At 42.4% G+C, this 23,314-nt stretch overlaps 1 protein-coding gene across 1 annotated transcript; it reads right to left on the bottom strand.

Annotated features, from left to right (window-relative positions):
• Positions 1-2,384: 2,384 nt before the first annotated feature.
• unc13d (unc-13 homolog D (C. elegans)) lies at positions 2,385-23,016 on the bottom strand. Its single transcript, XM_083787860.1, has 34 exons — positions 22,894-23,016; positions 21,348-21,380; positions 21,124-21,192; positions 20,536-20,592; positions 20,208-20,315; positions 19,602-19,661; positions 19,354-19,420; positions 18,398-18,578; positions 18,017-18,061; positions 17,861-17,926; positions 17,685-17,754; positions 17,448-17,552; positions 16,439-16,531; positions 15,728-15,828; positions 15,188-15,305; positions 14,231-14,346; positions 14,015-14,105; positions 12,583-12,639; positions 12,381-12,478; positions 12,217-12,268; positions 11,973-12,103; positions 11,621-11,741; positions 10,152-10,304; positions 9,554-9,649; positions 8,827-9,033; positions 7,923-7,997; positions 5,306-5,385; positions 4,675-4,789; positions 4,424-4,495; positions 4,251-4,334; positions 3,916-4,036; positions 3,658-3,781; positions 2,988-3,211; positions 2,385-2,496 (listed from the first exon to the last, which is right to left on the bottom strand). Exons 1-34 carry the CDS (start codon positions 22,933-22,935, stop codon positions 2,387-2,389), a joined length of 3,342 nt encoding a protein of 1,113 aa, XP_083643986.1. The 5' UTR covers positions 22,936-23,016; the 3' UTR covers positions 2,385-2,386.
• Between the last annotated feature and the right edge of the window lie 298 nt (positions 23,017-23,314).

Genomic DNA, 23,314 nt, shown 5'->3' with positions numbered 1-23,314 from the left:
ATGTACCGGTCGTGGGTAAAATGGTCGTTCTCCAAGACCATCTACCCAAGATCCCACCTTTAGTTTTAGATATTATCCAAGAAGTGTGACACGATGGTGCTCTTGACCAGCCTCACTGTTCTCTACCCCTGTTCATGAGTAGCAAAATGAACCCAAAGAATAGCTTTTTATTGTCATCTTTAAACCGACACATACATACTATGTATTCACACATGATGATTCAGGATCAGCTCTACTTAAAGGAGCATGATACCCTAGGCTGGCTGATTTTATTTTGTTTTTTACAGGTCCATTTGGTTCCATTTGTACACTTTCAGAGTTATGGTGGTCCATGGTCCATGATTCTCAACGTCTTTTGGCTGGGGACCTCCGGAAATGCTTTGGCCATGTCTCGTGAGCCCCGCCTCACCCTCCCTCCCAACACCCACTGCAAATTGGCCGCTACAAAACCTTTTTTTTAAGGATTGGTCTTGGGGGCTTTTTATGCCTTTATTGATAGGCAACAGTAAGCAGACAGGAAAGGGGGAGAGAGATGGGGAGTGACACGCGGCAAAGGCCGTCGGGCTCGGGAGTCGAACCCGCGGCACGCCGTCCGTCTGGCTTGGCAGCCTAGGTTTCCAGACGGTTGAGCTAACCGTCCGGGCCACCGCTACAAAACCTTAATCAAAGAGCAATACATAGCATACATAATAATAATAATAGCATACATAATAAATAAATACTGTAACCAGATATAGTCATTAAGGAAAGTTTATGCATGTACAGTACTGTGTACCATGTGTGAACTCTTTAATTTCTTTTTCCCAGCCATTCAGCTGTCGTGACCGGTGGGTTGAGAACCCCTGGTCTAATACAGCGGTTGTGAAACCCCAGGGACTTGTATGAGGTGGGGTCCCTCCCTGGCACAAAACATTTTCAAGATGGCCAAATAAATACACATTGATATTTAGATGTCCTTGACATGAAAACATTTGAGAACCACCACCTATAAGCAAAGCGACTGCAGCAGTTATTAGTGAATAATGAGTTTGTTAGAATTAGTCGTGCCAAAGTGAAAGCATTGACAATATGTGTCGACTTTACTGTCTGGTCCCCTCGCACATGGCTCAGTCTGGACAAACTGGTTGCAGCTGTTACTCTCGTTGCTCGTTACCGTAGCCTTCAATGTTTTTTTTGAGTGGTGCAACCACTCCAAGGAACAGCAATGTCCGTGTTCACCTATGTGACTACCTATGTGGCCATGAGCACCAGTGGTATGACTGAGTACCAGTAGGGGCGCTGTTGTGCCAGAAACACACAGAGAGAGAGAGGGGAGTTGCACCACTCAGTTCACACGGGTGTGATTCTTCTTTTTAACCCGTACAGGGAAACAAACTTCAAGTTCAGCCTAGGATTTCATGAACCTTTAATATTATCTTATGTCGAATACATTTTAGGGTTCTTGCCCCGAATGAAAGGCAACTTCATCCAGACAGCCATGTCTCAATGCTCGCGATACCAGCCTGCTGGTAGTGCATGTAAAGACGTCTGTTCCTTTTTTCATTCTCTTATTTTTCATAGGTTTCTCTAGCAAAGCAAAGATACAAATCAGTGGTTACAGTTTGATGATGATGATGATGATGAAATATTTAAAATTTAGGAAGACTTTTTTTAAATTGACAACAGATGGGCTCTGTTAAGGGACTCTCAGGTTTTGTCTGTAATATTCCTCATGTCGACTGGAACAGGGGAGCATGTTAACACAATCAAGACAATTGTACTCTGTCAATGTGTGTAGTCTTTAAAATTACATATACAGTATTTTTTCATTAGCAAGTTTAACGCTTTTTTTATGTTAACTCAAAAATACAAGTTTCTTTGTCAAAACCAGCCTATTTGTATTTTATAAATCAAATGTATTACGGTTTTTTCTGCCATATCATTTTCTTTTCTTTTGACATTTCATTGTGTTCAAATGTAGTCTAATGTACTTACGTAGTTCAGTGATGGCAAACTCTTCTCTTGCACTGACTAGACGAGGTATCGGGAACCATATGGGTATAATGCCTGATTTTATTTATGCTCGCTTTCTACATTCTACAAGATCCACGATCTATAAATTTACAGATCTGATATTTTCGATGCGCAACCAAGTATAAATCAGGCTTAAGGATATATGTATCTGTGTGTGTTGGGGGTTAATTGCAGATGAGAGTTCATGATCACTGTGATGGTCTCTTGTACCCATGTTTGTCATGCAGTCCACACGACCCGCACAACACAACATCCAAGTGTTAATTTTGTGTGGCTTTTTCATATAGATCATTAAAACAAATTGTATATTTTTGGACGAAGCGTGCGTGACGTGTGTGTGTGTGTGTGTGTGTGTGTGTATGTATGTCTTGAACTATAGTTGAACGCCTTCCTTGGACTGTTTCTCTCTCAATCTGCGCTTCTTCACAAAGGCCTGTCCTTCCTTGTTGTCTTTCCTGGACTCCAGCAACTTCAAGCTGTCATCTGGAAGAAAGAAAAAACATTAATTGAGATACACAATGAGTTCCTGTGTTCCACAATGATTTGTTTAGAAGTGTTATAATTCATTCAAAAATATGAATTAACCACTTTAAGTTCTGTTTAAAAAATAGCAGATCTAAATGCTCACAATGGTAGATCGGCTGTTTTAGCTATTTGACATGCCCAAAACGGGAACGCCAGGTTGCAGGTGCCGGCAAACAGTGACGGCATTTCAACGCTCCAGTGCCTTCCTTCTTGGTCATTCGACTGTGTCACCAAGTAAAGCCCAACACACACCGGGTGCGCAGCGACGCGGCACAGGCGTTGCCGCGCTGCAACGCCTGGAAAATAGAACAGTGGCGTATCGGAGCGTCAGGCGAGGCGTGAATGCGCGTCGGACTTCGCCAGTGTGGGATAGGTTCATTGAAAATAACGGAGGTGGCTGTTTTGACGCGCGGCGTTCGCAGACGGTGTGTGGTGGGCTTATGACATACCATTGGGCTTGGGATGCATCAGGGGAAGGCGCATCTGAGCAGGGGTGGCGTCCGGCTGGGAGGTATGTCCATCGGCCTCATCGCCTCCTCCGCCGACTCCCGGCACGGCCTTCAGGGCCAGGAACGCTTCACCCTCAAAATCATCGGCGCTCAGGGTGTCATGGTCCAGAACCGTCACCACCAGGCATGCCCCCAGAGCCCGGCACTGCTCCAGTGATACCATGCTGTTGTACAGCGAGGAATGGAAAAGGGAGAACAAATGCATTATGTGGACAGAGAAATGGGGGATTGGTTGGCCGGTGCTGCCTTTGTGCATTCGCAATAATGTCAATATGGCCCTGTTCCCTGTCAAACCAACAACATGAATGAATGTAAATGAGACTCTGAGATAAGGGTGAAGAAAACATAAGTTGAAGGGGGTGTAATGTAAGTGATATTTATGGTAATCATCAGTTTTTACAGGGATGTCAGGCCCCTCACAGCAGCTGTGTGACAGGGATGTCAGACCCTGTCCCTGTCACGGGTCAAGACATACCGAATAAACTCTTCAGTAGTGATTTAACTTCTTTCTTTACAAAACAACATACATCCCCTTTAAGAAGAGGATGACAAAAACCATTGGAGAAGACCGTTGGTATAATCTGGCCTGAGACGAACGGCAACGACATACAATTCAAAGGCCTCTTCAAACAGGGGGTTGAGGTCGCAAGTCTTGATCTGGGTACGGCGAGGCTCCACCTCGAAGAAGACATGCCGAGGCTCCAGAGACAGCTGCACGAATGGATCGCTAGAACCTGCACGAGAATGTACCATCAAAGTGTCATGGATGCAATGGCAAATAGACAGTGTATGTACAATAATACAGTACAGTATGTGTCCAGACTGTCCACCAATTACAGTAGCTTGGCTTCAGTGTGTGTGCTCTCACCATTGGAGTCTAGTGGTAGGAGGTTGACTGCGTTCAAAACCTCAACACGCAGTCTGTGGTCTGATCTGCTGTACGATGTGAGGAGCGTGACGGCACCGTACTTCTCTCGATTGTACACTTTCTACAGCACACGTGCATAGAGCATGGAAAGATATGGCTTTAACCAACAACACAACACACTTTTTGTGCCAAGATCGATAGATAACTTGTAGATATGCTGTTTTTGCAGGGTGATACCATCGTACAATGCTAAAATCTGGTTTAAGTGGTTAAGAATGAGCAAAAAAAACGCATCCATCCACAGATCTTTTCTCGAATGGCATTATGGACCTCACCTGGTCCCATACTTTCTTCTCTAGGAATTTCTCCACGAGCTGCTCACTGCTGAGACAGTTGTGTGTCAACTGAACTTTCAGACTCTGCGTGGGAAAGAGAGAAAACGGACACTGAAACCTTCTGCTTTGGTTTAATAGTGGACGATGTAGAAGGGCAACTCATAGCTACGTACCTTGTAGTCTTCGGTGTGGAGGTCTTCCAGTGGAAGGCCGATGCCCTCTGCATGAAAGCATTGCTCGAGGCACTGAAATACAATACATTCAATCAAATGAAGGGTATGTGTGATATCTATGAAACACACATATATAGGTTTTAAGCATAGTATCTTCAGTAATTCCCAAGGGCATGTGTGGGCACTAGTCTGTTACTGATTGTACATGTGTGTCTATAGTCTTGGATAAACTGCTAGGTTTGTGGACCGACCTCAAGAGTATACTCCAATCTCTGACATAACACCATGAGCCCTTCTTGGTGTGGATGCTGAGTCATCATTTGGTAGATGGTCTTCACTGAGTTCATCCATAGAGGGGTCAGCAAACTTGATGCGGGAACAAAATACAATTATTACAAAGCAATATTCAGACTGCATGCCACCAGCAGATGTGACTTGCACTACTCTTTCCTTTAACTTGAATAATTTTCCAGTAGATTCTGATGTTTACCAAGTATCCTAGTATCTTTGAAGCATTACATTGTTGACTTTAACCTGTCATTTGTTGACTAGGGTTCCTGATTTTGCACTCTGGATAAGAGCATGTCAACTGCATGTGGCTAAATGAAGTAAAGTTTGAATTGTAAATTTGACCTAATTATGAGACGTGTGTGGACTGTGATCTCAATATTGATCTCATTCATGTGGCCAGCCTGTGATACCAGTCATCTATAATAGATGACTGATGACATAGAATCTATGTCAGGACCTGACATAGATTCTATGTCATGATGTCAGTTGACATTTCTATGACATACTGTAGTGTAATGACTCCAAATTTGGGCAAGATAGGTCTCAGCCTGATCATATCCCAATTGACTTGCAAGGAGGTGCCATACCTACCTGTTGAAGTTCTCCTGCACCAGGTTTTCATTCATATAATGCAGCTCTCTCTCCAGGTACTTCATCAGAGGGTCAACGGCCTGAAGCAGAAAAGTAAGCATGTAAAAGTAGAGCCTATGTTTGGGCTACAAATGTTCGTCGGCTATCCTTTTTCACTGACAACTAGAAAAAGTGCCCTACTGGGCACAGGTCTCCACCAGGATGAGCAGATGTGAAGAATTCCAGGCAAAGGTTTTTCCTTGGCCTCTAGGGAGTTGGCATACAAAGTTATCCACAGATCCGTGCAGTTAGAGGTAAAAACACTTTTCGGCCAGTTATAGCGCCACCTTGAGGCTGAGTTGAAATTGTTCATGTGGCATTTCGTCCTCTGCCTAGTGGGAATGTGGGTGCACAATTTCACGGAAATCACGCGATGTGTTCATGATTTGCAGCATTTTGTTTGAAACTGAGCACTCCTGTGAACTTTGGAAGCCAATCTTAACCAATCAGGATGGAGTCTGAGAAATCTGAAAGACCGGTTTCGTTGAATGGCTCTAGAGAGACTGTGTACCAATTTGCGTGATGTTTGGACAAAATCTGTAGGTGTACTGTGCAAAAACTTTTGCACAAAGCGGCCTCCTGGTGGCGCTATAACAGGCCGTTCTGGAAATCTGAAAGACTGGTTTCGTTGAATGGCTCTAGAGAGACTGTGTACCAATTTGCGTGATGTTTGGACAAAATCTGTAGGTGTACTGTGCAAAAACTTGTTTTGCACAAAGCGGCCTCCTGGTGGCGCTATAACAGGCCGTTCTGGAAATCTGAAAGACTGGTTTCGTTGAATGGCTCTAGAGAGACTGTGTACCAATTTGCGTGATGTTTGGACAAAATCTGTAGGTGTACTGCCAGGCTGCTAAATGACTCTGGTTTCCCTCCCACCCCTGCCCCCTAGGGAGTGTCACCGGTCATGTTTTTTGCACTATTCCAGGAACTCTGCACTTTATATTTATAATTTCTGCACGGTGTTGTTTTTGTGTTGTTGTCATTTTTTCGTTATATGTGAAAAAAGGAAAAAGAAATGCACACATGTCAATGTCAAAGCAAATTCCTATGTGTTTTACACAATGGCAAATAAAGGTATCTGAATCTGAATCTGAATCTGCAAAAACTTGTTTTGCACAAAGCGGCCTCCTGGAGCGGCCTCCTGGTGGCGCTATAACAGGCCGTTCTGGAAATCTGAAAGACCGGTTTCGTTGAATGGCTCTAGAGAGACTGTGTACGAATTTGCGTGATGTTTGGACAAAATCTGTAGGTGTACTGTGCAAAAACTTGTTTTGCACAAAGCGGCCTCCTGGTGGCGCTATAACAGGCCGTTCTGGAAATCTGAAAGACTGGTTTCGTTGAATGGCTCTAGAGAGACTGTGTACCAATTTGCGTGATGTTTGGACAAAATCTGTAGGTGTACTGTGCAAAAACTTGTTTTGCACAAAGCGGCCTCCTGGAGCGGCCTCCTGGTGGCGCTATAACAGGCCGTTCTGGAAATCTGAAAGACCGGTTTCGTTGAATGGCTCTAGAGAGACTGTGTACGAATTTGCGTGATGTTTGGACAAAATCTGTAGGTGTACTGTGCAAAAACTTGTTTTGCACAAAGCGGCCTCCTGGTGGCGCTATAACAGGCCGTTCTGGAAATCTGAAAGACTGGTTTCGTTGAATGGCTCTAGAGAGACTGTGTACCAATTTGCGTGATGTTTGGACAAAATCTGTAGGTGTACTGTGCAAAAACTTGTTTTGCACAAAGCGGCCTCCTGGAGCAGCCTCCTGGTGGCGCTATAACAGGCCGTTCTGGAAATCTGAAAGACCTGTTTCGTTGAATGGCTCTAGAGAGACTGTGTACGAATTTGCGTGATGTTTGGACAAAATCTGTAGGTGTACTGTGCAAAAACTTGTTTTGCACAAAGCGGCCTCTTGGTGGCGCTATAACAGGCCGTTCTGGAAAGTTTGGGGCAGAGGTTCATCGTTGGCATCCAGGGAGTGTGTGTGCAAAATTTGGCATCGACCGGGTTAACGGTGGCCGAGTTTAGCTGCTCACGGACACACGGACGGACGGACACACACACGGACACACGGACACACGGACGGACGGACGGACGGAGTGCAAAACATACTCTCCCCCTAGCCTTCGGCTGGTGGAGACAAAAACTAAATGGAAACTACGTGAAAACTAAGCTACGATGACTAAAAGTAAGACTAAATATATTGACAATTTCGTCAACAAATTAAAACTAGACTAAAATGTTAGGAAGGGACTAGTGGACAAAATATCCAGTACTATAAGTCATTTTACGCTTGGTTGCATGCTGAAAATAGCCGATCTACAAGCCCACAACGCATCGCAGTGTAAAATGAGCCATTTACGACACCATCAAGGTCCCCCAAAATACATTTTAGTCAACTAAATCAACTGTAGATTTAGTCGACTAAAATCTTATGACATTTAGTCGACTAAAACTAGACTAACACTAAAACATTTCAGATGACTAAAATGTGACTAAAACTAAATTAAGTTTTATTCCTATTCCTAAGACTATATGACTAAACTAAAATTAAAATTTGCTGCCAAAAGCAACACTGTAATACTTACATCCTCAATGGACTTGGAGGCCCGCCTCTGCCGCGTGCCCATGCTCCTTATATGAGTCTCAATGTCTGTGTTCAGCTGTGTGAGGGAGACAAATGGATAAAACTAGGGCAATCGAACTGATGAATTTGATCGTTTCTAAAATATAACCGATAATAAACTATAACCAGTAATGAAATAAAACAATCAATTCATGACCAATCCCTATTTTGGGAATGTCGTTAAAGGCGAAAAGTAAAACAAAGAATAGTAAAAATCAGGCCCGTCTGAAGTGAGTGGTACTGTACTGTACTGTACTGTACTGTACTGTACTGTACTGTACTGTACTGTACTGTACTGTACTGTACTGTACTGTACTGTACTGTACTGTACTGTACTGTACTGTACTGTACTGTACAATCACTCCTACCTGGCCTGTGTGTGTCTGTGTCTGCCACACACATAGCTGTCTATAGGAGTTTTGCTGACGTACAAGCTCACAGTGTTGAGTTGTGAGGTTAGCTGTACATGCTGTAACTGTACTACAGAATCATGAATTTAACTATGATGATTTCTTTTACATTATCTGATATGACACTATAGCATTCTGTGCAACAAAGTATACAATGGCACTTAACCCATTTTGGGCGAGAACCCATTTTGGTGTACCCATCATGTCGTGCTTTAGCTATTGAAAAATAGCAGATCTACAAGCTCATAGCGCGCCACCGAGTGGCGCGCTACGAGCTTGTAGGTCTGCTTATTTTTGAAAAATCGAAGAGCGACTGACATAGAAGACATTTTTAGAATCTGATCTCAGGTCAGAATGAAAACTTTCAGGATGTAGAAGACATTTTTTGAATCTGATCTCAGGTCAGAATGGGTGTGCATGGGTTCATGTATAACGTCTGGTCGTCATCATAGCCACCTGTTTCCCCAGAGTGTTCAGAGCAGAGCGTATCTCTCGTCTGAGGAGCGTCTGGGCCTGCTCCAGCTGCGACGGCAGCGTGTTGTGGAACTGGCTCTCTGCGATCACCGTGCGCGTGCGCTCCTGAAGCCCCGCCCAGTTCAGCTGGGTGTGAAGACGGTCCACGAACGACCGCAGATACTCGAGGTCGTTTACCACCACGCACAGCTGCAGACATAGAGATAGATTAGATAGATATCAGTCGCCTGGAGGCAGCACGTACAGCAGTTAGATTCTTAACTCTAACTGTTAGAGTAACAGAGCTACGTAGTACAAGAGGAAGGATTTACAGTACAGTACGTCATATACAGCAAAACAGAACAACGGTATACAATAGTATATGCTTTTCCAGCACTATGCAGGAAAACAACAGTCAACAACACAAGGTTACAGTGTCTCATCGTATCATGTCCTATAAAACAAATAAAGTGACCATTACAGTCTGCCTAAAAATGCTTACAAATAAATAAAGTGTCTATTATAGTCAGTGCAAGGCCAATCAGAGGGGATCAAGTGGGGGGACATTTGGTGGTTTACTTACTCCTTTCGGAAAGCACAGGATATTGCTTGATTGATTGCTTGAAGTATTTATTAACAGTTTGCAGAATGGGTATACATTTCACATGAAAGCACAGCTCGATAAGTGTTTGGATGCAGAACAGGCTGGCCTCTATGTCTGTCTGCTCACCATGTTGATGGCACTGCCGTGGTCCGAGTTCCTAGACAGTTTCCTGACCTTCTCCTTCAGCATATGGCAGTAGGTTGCCATGATCTTGCACACATCCTGAAAAGACGAGACGCGTGAAAAATGTGTCACAGTGAACATTACAGAGTGGGTCATATGCAGTACAGCAGTGGTTCCCAGACCTTTTAGCCCGCCACCCAAAAGAGAAATTAGACATTCGCCTGGGACCGAAAGTAGTGAAAATAAATATTCTAATTTATGGAATTTGTTAAGACGTAAGACTTTTTTTTTTTAATGTTTTGAAATGATAATAATTAAAAACAAAATGTAGGACCCATAAAAATGTGTCCGTGACCCACATGTGGGTCCAGACTCCCGACCCAGTGTTTGGGAAACAGTACAGTACAGTACAGTACAGTACAGTACAGTACAGTACAGTACAGTACAGTACAGTACAGTACAGTACAGTACAGTACAGTACAGTACAGTACAGTACAGTACAGTACATTAGCCTACAGTACAGTAGCCTACAGTACAGTACAGTACAGTACAGTACAGTACAGTACAGTACAGTACAGTACAGTACAGTACAGTACAGTACCTCGGTTAGCTTGACCATTAGCATGAAGGCTTCTTCGGGGTCAGGCCAGGCTAGCTGCTCCCACATCTGGCAGATAGGCTGTATGCACGCCACCAGGTCCACCGCTGACGAGCTGTGTTTGATGGGTATTGGCCCGGACTGCAGGGGTTGCAGCTGCAGGTTGAATATGAATATTAAAACATTGTGATTAGGATTCATTTATGGATGGGGTTAAAAGTCAGCCGTTGACACCAAGGGTTGCCCACCTGCCCCTGGCCGGGTAAATAAAACTTCCGGGCAGGTGGAGTTTGCTATCAGGTGCTCGTATGAGAGTGGACACAACCGTCTATGAACACAACACAGGACTAAACTACTGTCTACTGTCTAAACTACTGAACATGGCCAGAGCTCTCTGTCTGCTGCATGGTCTGTGGAAAGTAAAATAAGTTGACCTTAGGGCAAGTAGAACATGACCTGTACTTGTCCTGTAAGTGCCTCTGAGACCTTAGTGTCAACCCCAGAAAAGTTAAGTATCTGCCAGCTAATGCAAAACTCATAATCTGGCGAAAAGCAGATTGCATTTCAACTAGGCTGGCAGGGCTTTTCCTAGAGGCCTTTGACAGTTGGACAGTTTTGTGCCTGTTAGATCAATAGGATAAAGGTGGAACTTTTAAACCAGGGTTCTCGAAGTGGGGTCCCCCAGGGGGTCCCCAGTTAAAGTATTGATAGTTAGCAATCAAATGGACTCCATGGCCAAATGCATACCAAACTACGATCAGGTTCTTTCACAAAAACAATCACAGATAGTTTTTCTCTGATACCGATACCATATTTCCAAAATGATTATGTCAAAACCCACATCAAAACTGTTACCGTGTGTGTGGGATGGAAGGGGAGAATGTTCAGGCCTGTCACAAAGATGCAAAACGATATTATACTACAGCGTATATATCTGATTGACTTTTATACCACTTAAATGGTATAAAGGATCGGTGACCGATCGATCGGAAATGACTGTTTCAAATGTAGTTGTGTTCGACGTAGGTTCAGGAGTAGAGAACACGCTCTGCTTATCATGGCCACTCCCCGTTCTCAATCGCTTCCCTATCTACCACACTTAGCCCTCACTCATTAGCCACTCCCCATTTACAATCACCCGTATCCACTGCACCTGCCTCCACTCACCACAGCCAATGCTTGCTGCAATCATTCATCACAGTATAAATACACCTGTGATCTCTCAGCCGGCTTGTTGTTCTGCTTCACAACAGACCAAACATGGGTCGTGACTGAGTACTGCTCTTCTTCCTTCTGTCTCTATTTCTATAGGAATCCAAGGGGGCAGTGACGTCCTAACCTTGGGTTCCTCATCCCATTCCACATTCATCTCATTTTGTTTCAATAAACTGCTAAACGTAATTGGTCGTAATGTGGTCTCTTACTAGTGAAACAACCGATATGCTGTATACATCACAAAGAGTGCACCTTACCTGGTCTACCAGTACAGCTTTTTCCACCCTGTCCTTGGTCGTGCTGAAGGCCTTGTTCAACCAATAAGGAAGAGCGTCTCTGAACCCTTCATGAAAGTCTGTTAGCTGCATTAACTTATTCCTGTAACAATAAAAAAATATAATTTATGCCCACATAATGTCTCCGCTGTGGCGCTGTTGTAACGTGAACCAACTGTTTGTAAAGCTTTTGCAAGTGTTAGACATATTTATTTCAGCACTTAAATGTTTCATCTTTTGCGGGGTCTTCTATAGATCTTGTGAGGTCTTGTCCCAAATACTGTTAGAATGTGCTGCGATATGAACATGATTGCGTGACTTAAAGGTTCCTAACCTCTTCTGTAAGAAGGCCTTGTCTTTGTGTATGACCTGCAGAAGCTGATAAAGGGGGGAGAGACTGTTTGCTAGACCCTGGTCCATATGTCCCTCCAGCAACGACAACGTGTTCCTGACCTCCGCAGCTAACTGCAGAGGAACAGAAGAGAGGAGGAGGGCACAGAGAGAGATAGCAACTTAAATAGAAAGACCATGCTGGCAATTATGAGAACCAAGATGATTAAATGGCTTTTGGCACTTACTAAAGACTCCAGCTTCTGATAGACGATAGTGAACAAGTCCATTTGAACAGTGCTGTGAAGACAAGACATATGACGTTGCCATATCTATGCATGAGCATGAGCAACAACATTAATGCTAGTGAATACCAGTCTGCTATATGCGTCTTCTCTCCAGCATACTGTACCTAACAAATATTTTATTCCACACATCCTTGCTGTGTTTGATGTCTTGTTGCACCTCCTCAGTCAACTTGATGAGGGCTTTGACAGTCTCTGACAGGTCCTGGACATAATATGGATATGACACAGAAAAGGAATATGACAAATTAATGAATGAAAAGCAGAAATAACTTGAAACCAAGTGAGAAGCACCTCCAGACCATTTACCTTAGTCATGGGCTGATACAAGCCCTTCTTGATGGTGAACCACTCCTCTGTCCCTTCCTTAGGAGGAAAAAAAACAAAACTTGACCCCTAGTAATGAGAAGGTTCACTGTGCAACTTGACCGCACTTAAACCCTCGACCAAGGTATCCCTAGGGGTCTATACTAGATGGAGAGCTTGCAGATCTGCTATTTTCGCTGATATGAATGTTCTCCCCCAGAATAGATACGTATGTTAGGGTTCAAGTGCTTAAAACTGAACAGCAAATTCCATCATATGCCCATAACAATAGAGCGTCACAGTCTCTATTATTTCCTGGGCCCCTGACGAGGGCCCAGGAAATAATTCCCCGTTCATTTTCCCCATAGACTTTTCAAAAAGTATTTATTTAAAGACGTTTAACGCCGCGGACAAAGCCAACTCTTGTTGTGACAAATAATGACAATAAACAATGTTTCGGGCCGATCAAATTATTAGAAAGAAGAAGAAAAAATGCAGGACACAACAATTTTGTTTTGTTTTTCTTCGTACTAATTATTTGATCGGCCCAAAACATTGTGTTTATTGTCATGATTTGTCACAACAAGAGTTGGCTTTGTAAACGTCTTTAAATAGATACTGGGGAAAATGAATCAGGAATTATTTCCTGGGTTCTGAAAGAACGACGAGTGGCCCAGGAAATGATTCTCCATTCATTTTCTCCATAGTATTTATTTAAAGACGGTTACGCCGCGGACAAAGCCAACTCGGATCGTGACAAATCATGACAATAATTACAATGTTTTGGGCCGATCAAATAATTACGAAGAAGAAAAACAAAATAAATAGTGTTGTATCCTGCCTTTATTTTCTTCTTTCAATTTATTTGATCGGCTTTGTCCGCGGCGTAACCGTCTTTAAATAAATAATTTTTGAAAAGCCTATGGAGAAAATAAATGGAGAATCATTTCCTGGGCCACTCGTCGTTCTGAAAGGGGGCGGGACTGCGACGCTCTATAGAGGGTATGCTCGTGACATCATCATCAAACCCGGAAGTTATGCGGGAACGTCTACTGAGTGGAAAAAAAACACTTTCTGGCCTTGACAGCCCACACATCCAAACAGAAAAGTTGTATTTGATTGCATTAAACAATGTTAAACGACATTAAACTGACTTTGTCACTCACTTTGCCACTCGATTTACCATTCACTTCATGCATGTGCATACCCTCTATTTAAGTCATATGGGCTGTATTTTGCGTGTCTTAAGTACCAGGTCTTAATTATTCCCTAACTTGAGTAAACTAAAGACCTGGAGGCGTGATCAATGCTCTTTGGCCAATCAGAATAGCCAAATGGCATTGATCACGCCTCCAGGTCTTTAGTTTACTCAAGTTAGGGAATAAGACCTGCAGGTACTTAAGACACGCAAAATACAGCCTAGTGAGTTACTAACCTGCACAGCATCAGTGACCTCATTCTGGAGTTCAAATTGGGCTGGGTTCAGTTTCTGAAAGGCCTGGGTCTTACAAATCTGCATCAGAATTCTGGGGGAAAAGTGCATTTGACCATTGTATTTGTTTGTTACTCCCATATCCTGAACATTATTATATTTGATCCTAGAATAGATTAATGTAGATCAAGGTGACATAAAAAAAACAATGACATATACCTGAGCAATGTCTGTAGTTTAAGAGTAGCGCTCTGAGGGAAGACATCTCTGTATTTGGACACCAGGTGTAGTGCGTAATGCAGGAAGTCATGTAAAGAGTCCCCAAGTTCCTTTTTCTATAAGCAGTAAGCACACAACAGAGACAAAGTTTCATGTTTTCAGTTTCAAGTTCACAGGTCCATTTGTACACTCCCAGAGTTAAATGAGGAGGATTTTACAGTGTAGTAGACCCTTAAGGCCAAACGCGCATCAACGAAACTAGTCGCAAAAAAACAGTTTTAAGGTCAACCGCACCAATGCAACTCTTTGCAACTGCCATTGGGGATAATGGTTGCAAGTAGGGATGTCCGATACACTTTTTTCGTTCCCAATCCGATCCCGATACCACAATTTCTGTGTTAGCCGATACCGAATACCGATACCAGTGTTGTGATCTCGCGTGTTGTGTTTATAGCTAGTATCTAGCTATATATCTCGTGTTGTGTTTATAGCAGACTCCTCACTCATATGTGCATTTGCAGTTTGGGCAACTCGAAAGCAAACTCTGCATGCCCCAACATGTTATTCACCTGCCATAGTGTCAACCCCTTACCCCTGTGTCGGATCGGTGGTTAGACTGGCATATTCACCGATACCGATATGACCCGATATGACAAATACTGACAGATATGACAGATACTTTTCCGATACCGATACAGTATCGGGACAGCGTGTTCCAAGGAATTGCTACGGTACGGTATCGTACGGTACGGTACCGTATCGTGTATTGTATCGTACCGTACCGTACCGTACCGTACCGTACCGTACCGTACCGTACCGTGTATCGTACCGTACCGTACCGTACTGTACCGTATCGTATCGTATCGTATCGTATCGTATCGTATCGTATCGTATCGTATCGTATCGTATCGTATCATATCGTATCGCATCATATCGTATCATATCGTATCGTATTACCTGCTGGTAAGGCAGCTCTTGCTGGCGCCAGTGGTACTCGATGCTGGTGATCTGCTGGAAAAGCACAGAGGAGTCCACCTCTAACGTCTGGTACAGCTTACTGTAGGCGACCCACTTCCTGTCAGGGGTACACACACACACACACACACACACACACACACACACACACACACACACACACACACACACACACACACACACCAACAAAGGCACAGAGACTAATATGATATCAAGGATCAATTCACTCTGAGAGAGTACAGATGGAACCAAATGGACCCAGCTGGACCCCACTTTGAGAACCACTGGCCAAATGGAGGCAGTCAAAAGTATGCTTACATTGGTAACAAAGCCTATTAAACCAAGCAGCTCTCTAAGTAAGATGGTTTCTGACCACCAACGTGAAACCCACACTGCCATAAAACAAAGTCATTTATAAAATAGTGCACTGATTTATGGGGGGGAAAAAAAACATAAAAAGACGAAATATGGAGATACAAGGTTTGTACAATATTGAAGTCAATATAAGATGAGGATGCTTACGCCAAGTCCTGCAGGAAAGGTGAGAGGTCGTTCTGAGTGGCATAGAGCTCCAACAGGACCTGGGCCTCAGCACACAACTCCCCCTTCCATGGATCACAACCCTGAGAGAGAGAGAGGGAGAGAGGGAGAGAGGGAGAGAGAGAGGGAGAGAGAGAGAGAGAGAGAGAGAGAGAGAGAGAGAGAGAGAGAGAGAGAGAGAGAGAGAGAGAGAGAGAGAGAGTGTTGTATGCATTGCACTGTTCATCTCACTGTAGGACTACACACGGCAGACATTTCAATCTTCCATATTCATACTCCAGTGTGGTGTAATGCCTAATTCACACTTGGTTGCGTGCTCAACGGATTTGTATGAAAATCAACTGATAATCACCAGCAGGTTAATTATTACTCGATGGAGCCGTCTGGCTGCAATTAGGAAACGCGGAGACGTCCGACCTGGTAATGGTCACGTTGTCCGACTATTACTAACCCTAACCGACCACGTAAGTCAGTTTCACCATGTTGGCTCGATTGCGTTCGAGTAATAAGACGTATATCCTACTGGTGATGTTATCGGTTGATAACATTCAAAGCGGGTGCGTGCTGATGTCACGCTGGTGTGTAGATCTGCTATTTTTGGGCAAAATGAGGATGAGGGATTACAGTATAAGAGAAAATAAAACAAGGTTTAAGGTGAAAACGCTGTCTATAAGTGCCACATAAAGGACTTACCTGTTGTGTAGCTATGTAGGCCTGAACAAACTGCTGTAGAATTCCACAGTAGTTGACATAGGCATCTCTACCAGCACTCAGTGTCATATCTCTCTGTCAGTCACACAAAACATAAAAGACATATATATATCCTTTATACTCTCAGATGGTCAGATTACAGTCAAAAATAAAATTGACACATTGGAAAAAGAAGGAGGCTCCTACATTCAAACATTGAGTCAATGAAATGACTAGTACACTTCACCTCGAAAGAATAAGGTACTCCTTCAAAAAAGAAGAGACACAATTTGAGAAGGTTTGGCTGCCCCTCATTTGTTACCTGAATAGTAACAGACTGTCTGCACTTGATGGACAGCATAGGCCAGGGCTCCATTGGTGTGGTCCACTATCTCATCAACTTTATCATTTTTGTTTTTCATGGCCACATTTAATTTGTATTATGTTATGTGACTGAACAGTATGGCTGGGAGGGATTGAGGGTTTTCTTTTAAGTCCACTTTTATTCTTTCTTTCTTTTCCTGTACAAGAATGTACATTGTAGAACTATTACATTTTGTAATCTGTTGTTCTTAACACTTATGACGCTAGAAACATGTATACACGTCTTCTCTAATAAAACAGTTTTGCGCATTCGCGCAGCCGTTCACTTCCTTGTTTACGGGCCGACAAATCTTGCTATATCTCTGAATCTACGGCGCTCTCCATGGTTTTGAGCAAAACGCTGATGTTCTGTCCTCATTTCTGACTTAACCAATCATCTCGTTCGTTTGGAATATTATCGCTTCTACAGAGAGATCAGACTTGACAGTGCAATGTAGTAATAATGGAATATTATACTGTGGACTCGTGGAGGTATATTATACCTCCCGTGGAGGTATATTCCCCCCCCCCCCCGGAAGGCGGGGCTTTTCAGAGAAAAATGTTCCCATCTGCTTAATTGGCACTCTAGCGCCTTTATTCTGAAAAACATATTTGACCAAAAAAAAAGAAAAGGCTGGATAAAACTCACTTCTTTGTGGATGAACTTGAGGTTCAGATGGCACTTGCCCCTGTCAGGATAAGTTTCTGTCTTTGGCTCCAGGTCATACCAGTGATCCTCGGTGCAGTGAAGATCCTGAACATTGACAGATTCGTAACACCCAAGCAGGAGGTCAAATAGTACTTTGTATAAGGCATTATTTGTATTACACATTATTAGGCTGGGGAAAAAACAAGCAGAGCTAAAAAAACAGGAAATGTTCTATACCTGTAGCTTTAAGACAACATTCCCCAAGAAGTCATCCGCGCCCTTCTCTTTTTTGGCGTCCTTGATCATTCTAAAACGTGTAAGAGACACAGTAAGAGCTTCTCTAATGTCCATTATGTCCTGCTATAGGTCACATGCATCTACCTTGCTGGAGTGTATAAGAGACAGTATAGTACCTCTTTATATTACGAAAGTTGAACTCCTCCAGTTGCTGTGAAAGAGACACCTCTTCGTCCTTATCCCTAAAATGTCGACAGTTGATATAAAAATGGGGAAGACGGGGTAGTGATAATATAGTTTCAGACAAAGACGAGTTGGGTGAGTATCTTTACCACATCTCCAGATGGAAGCTGGCACCCGCACTGTCCTCAAATTCTCTGTGGTCAGAGATGAAAGACACACACACGCACGCACGCACACACGCACATGCACACATACACGCGCGCGCACGCACGCACGCACGCACGCACGCACGCACGCACGCACGCACGCACGCACGCACGCACGCACACACACACACGCACGCACACACACACACACACACACACACACACACACACACACACACACACACACAGTCACACACACACACACACACACACACACACACACACACACACACACACACACACACACTCTTTAGTACATTGGTGTCGTGTGCCAACCTTATCCAATCTGCAAGCTCACTTGTTCTGAGTGTAAAACAGACTCACATAATGAAGGTCTGGTTCCAAATAGGATTCAGTGTCTGTTTCTTTATTTCCGTAGAGAAGATTTTATCGTCTGACACCACGTCCTTCACGATAAATTTACGGGGTTTGGCTCTGGAGCTCCTTGTGCGACTCTCCTTCTCGTCCTCCATGATGGTTAGTAGACAGTACGGGTCACTGAAACCTGTGGAAATGCACCAGAGGTCTGTTGGAAACCTGAGAGGAAACCTATATAGCTCTGCTTTGTTTGATAATCTAAACTCCACAACTCTATGAATAAAGCTTATTGTTAATATACATTCATCGTACATACAACTGTCAAGAATTAAACCACGAAGCAGGCCACTTATTTGAATCATTGCACTTCATGGGAATATATTTTTTATCTCCCTTTTTACATTTACCTCTATGATGTATGTATGTATATTTGTACGTCTCTAAATGTTATGATGAATTGAAAATGGTGGACCCTCTTGTAAACAAGCTTAATACTTTATGGTGTCGTCCACTCACAGTTGACAGTTTTTGTATTGAGTTGTACTTGAAATGTACTGTATTTCTGCAAATTGTTAATAAATACTTCAATCAATCAATCAATCAATCAATCCAACATGAAGCATCATGCATGGACACAAGAGACATACGGACCTGCTGTCATTCTGCTGATTGTTTTAAACCATGCACGCTTTTCCACACCGATCACAGCTCTGCTAATTGCTACCAAATCAGCCACGATTTTCTACACTCCAATCACCGTCAGCTCATGCTCTCAACAAGGTGGGCCCTTTAAATATGGCTTCCTTATATCTATGTGCGATCCAACATTCACTTTAATGTACTCGTACAGGCCACATGCAGAACTCTCTGTCTTTAGACATTCGAATGATAAATGAAATCGCAATCATGGGAAAAGTTGTGGTTTGCAGGAGACTGAGACCACTTCATGAAAGGAAACCTACCACTGATGTCTTTTCCAAGGATACCTTTGGCTTCCTTCACCATGGCCATCAGACAGTACACAGGAGGCTGTGCAGGGCAGTCAGACCATTATTCCAATACAACATAAGCCTTGTGTAAAAGCATGCTTAGCTGTCATTGGCATCTAAATTACATTATCAACATCTCTGTTCAATGAATTAATAAAAAGTAAAATCTTTGCTAAAAAAGGGGGGGGGGATACAGATTAGTAAATGATGATTGTTCTCACCTCTGTGTTCTCTACTTTCTCCATTAGAGTACTGTGTTCTGACTCTGTCATGCTGAATGCCTGGGAGAGAGAGAGAGAGAGAGAGAGAGAGAGAGAGAGAGAGAGAGAGAGAGAGAGAGTGTCTCTGTCAGTCATTTGTGTAAGTTATTCTGAGGGCTACATGGGCAATATGATTATATTACATTGATATCGTGATATGTGACTAGATAGTGTCTGGGGTGGTATAACAATGTATGGCATAAGTGTTGTATTTTCCTGTTTTTTGATAACTGTAGCCCAATTTTATACATTCAAAATTGGAAAAACATTTTCCAAAAATGTTCTAAAAGCTAAGATCTACAAGCATGTTGCATCTCAACACTTTGTGAGCCTGCACACCTGCTATTTTTGAAACGTTTTTGAAAGAATAAATACATTTGATCATTCATTCATTTTTATCATTGATTATTATCATTATAGGATACTATTGTTGCAATATCAATAATATATTTTATTTGATCCATATCGCCTGGCTAAACTACAACCATAGCCAGCCAAGTAACAGTTACAGGACCAGGTTCATGTGTGAGACATGTGTGGTCAGTGTATTAGTCTTGCTGCCTTTACCTCCCTGATGTATTTGCGAAGCTCGTCGTCTGTAAAAACCGTAGCTGATGCCGGTTTCCCCAATTTATGCTTGATGGTGTACAACAGTTCCTTATACAAGGGTTTAAGCTGAAATAAACAGATTAATAAATTGGCACGCAGTCTTTACACTTTACAGGAATGACAATTTGTCAGTGAACAGACTGAACACAAATTTGGACCTGAGGTCCGTTCTAAAACGGTTTTCTCCAAAATAATAATAATAATAAAATAATATTAATGTTGCTATTTAGATACATCTAAAATGATACAGATGCTTTTCCGTATTGAAAGGTATGAAGACATATACCTCCTGTTCCTTATGTCTTCTGACTTTCTCCTCTGGGTTTTCATCGTCCTTAAAGTCCTGAAGAGAATCAAGGATCAAGAGGTGTCATGAAATTAAGATAGAAAGAAAAGGTTTCTATTTGAGAGCAGCACTCAGAACTTAATTAAACAAATTGATAGATACAAAATAAAAAACACATATAAGTGAACTTTCTTTCTCAAAAACCTTTATACGTTTTGAGCTTGTGGACCTGCTATTTTGAAATAACATTATAGAAATAACAACATTTCCAGGTTGAAAGTGGTTAAAAAATTGGGACACATCAGCTGCATGTGATGTTGTCAGAAAAGTTAACCTCACCAGAATCCATATTGTGGGGGAAACGTTTGCAGAAAATAGCAGATATACAGTACAAAAGATTGGCTATTCAGCAAAGATATTTAATGTAGAGGAGAAACAAAAGGGTCACTAGTATAGAGCCCTGAAGAACAACCAAGTAGGCTATAGGGTTTAAGAGATTAAATAATGGCCGACATTTAGTTTGAACAGCATGAAGGCCAATGCACAATGCAACTCTTTGCAAGGTCTAGCCTTAAGAGTGATACCTACCTTCTTGTCTCTTCTTCTTGTCACCCCGAGTCTACGTACATGACTCGGGGTGATATGACCGGGCGAACCCTGAGAGCAAAACGGGTGTGTTATTGGAAGTTAATGATTATGTGGGCATGTTACTGAAAGCTCATATGAAATAAAATATAACATTGCTGTATCAAAAATACTTAATATATCTGAATCACACTGATGAAGGTGTATGAAATAACGTTATATTTTACGTGTTTTGGTCTGAACATTGGTGAGCCTTGCATCTGCAACACAGAGTTATAGCCTTGTTATCACAGTGACACAATGCAGGAAACAATGTAGTAACAACAGAAAATGAACAGTCAATCCAAGCTATCCAGGTTTAACCACCAATTTCCTTTTAAAATAACAATCATTAAAGATCACTGTATATAATGTGTCGTGTTGTAACATTATGGAACGCACCAACAACAATGGTGCACACTGTCTGATATGGTATATACTGACAGCCTGACAGGTTTTGTATACAAACAGTGCTGTGAAAAGTCCTTGGCAGCATTTATTTCCGTCTCACCGAAAATGCTGGTTGATTGCCACATACAGTGATTGGTCTGCTCATTCTGCCCCTCTTTTCACAACAACTCAATATTTTACCAATTATCTTTCATTTAAATACATACCAAACCTGCAACTTTATTTTCAAAGTATTGTACCAGCCAGTTTCATTTCCTTTGCCATGTAAAGACTTCTTTCAGTTCAACAGTGATGTGCACCACTTCAATACGAGACAGGCCAATCATTTACACATCTCCCAAAGTTCCGTACTGGTCTGTGTCAGATTCAGGGGGGCCCAGCTATAGAATACATATAGCAATCTCATCTAATTCTACTTCATTAAATCATTTCAAACATAAGTTTAGGACCCACTTAATTGACCAGATCACTTAATTATATATCTTTGTATTATCTCTTCTTTTCTCTAATCATGTTTTTTATACTGCAATCATGTATTCTGGATATTCTATATTTCTTGTACAAGTTTCATTGTGTTTTAGTAGAGGCCTCGTATAAGCCCCTTGGGCTTTCTGCCTCTATAGCACTTTACCCTTCTTATATTTGTATGTTCACTGTATTGTTTATATACTGTGCTGAATAAATAAATACTAAAATACCACAGTGTATAGATTACAACTGTTGCTGCAGAGCTTGAGAAAACAACGGGGGTTTCACAGTGGATCAACCAAGCGAAATACAGGGAGACTCTCAGAGTGATGGAGCTTGTTATTAAGGGACTTCCTCATTTTGGTTGATAAGGAAATTGACTCAAAGGGTATCAGGCCAATCACCCACTCAACCTTCCCACATAACAAATAGGACACTCTGTATGTTTGTTTGACATTTTCCTTTTTCTTTATGATTATCTTTTGAAACTGCAATTTAAGTGACAATACACTTTTAAGTTGAAACTTGGTTAAAATGGGGAAAAAACACTTTCTGTGATGAACATGTTCCATGCGACAAGTGACTAAGGGCTGAGACATAGTCACGACAGCTTAAAGATAGCTCCTCCATCATAGCTATACTGTTACCACTTTCCAATAGACCTAACTAATAATACACTGACTAACTTATGATACTTTAAACCAAGAATATTTACCACACTACCTGCCACTGTCCTGCCAGTGTTTCAAGCCATGCAACTTTGGATGGATGCTCTAAAGCTGCACACATAAAACAATAAAAACAATCAGCACAATTGAGCGTTGTTATATAAGGGACATTCTTTTTGGTACATACCTGATCAGGTGGATTGTCACTGCCATCCCAATTGGTTGCCATCCCACTTTGGGTTGAGATCTTGAGGGGTATATTATTATGATAACCAGTCCCCTAGCGGACAAACTGTTCGGTTGAGTGTCCACTGTCCTGTGTTTAGACGTAGTGTGTCTACAGAGGAGGAAAGGCTAAGAGAGGCAGTAACACAGCTTGGTGCTATAACTGCAGCAGGAAGTCATCACTTCCTCTAAAAGGTGTTAACTCTGACTTGTAACCGTTCCTTTACGGGCCCTAGACCTAGACTGTGTGTGTGTGTGTGTGTGTGTAAGTGCATGTTGCTTTCTCTCTCTGCAGATATTCCCTATCTCTGTTAATTTGTTTACACATTCAAATCTTGGTAAGAGAAGAGAGGGCAGCATGCAGGCAACCCACATGTTCTAGC

This window comes from Protomyctophum parallelum (genome assembly GCF_964188405.1).
Source record: "Protomyctophum parallelum genome assembly, chromosome: 17".
Lineage (NCBI taxonomy): Eukaryota > Metazoa > Chordata > Actinopteri > Myctophiformes > Myctophidae > Protomyctophum > Protomyctophum parallelum.
The sequence above is the reverse complement of the archived record's forward strand: the minus strand, read 5'-3'. Positions and strand labels throughout refer to the sequence as shown.

What these genes read in the sequence shown, in the direction of transcription:
- unc13d (XM_083787860.1), bottom strand. Translation starts at nt 22,935, where the DNA reads ATGGCAACCAATTGGGATGGCAGTGACAATCCACCTGATCAG. An exon ending in CAAGAAGAAGAGACAAGAAG is followed by an intron (nt 20,593 to 21,123) that starts GTAGGTATCACT and finishes GATTCTCTTCAG; the next exon opens with GACTTTAAGGACGATGAAAA. An exon ending in TGAACACTCTGGGGAAACAG is followed by an intron (nt 7,998 to 8,826) that starts GTGGCTATGATG and finishes TCCCTCACACAG; the next exon opens with CTGAACACAGACATTGAGAC.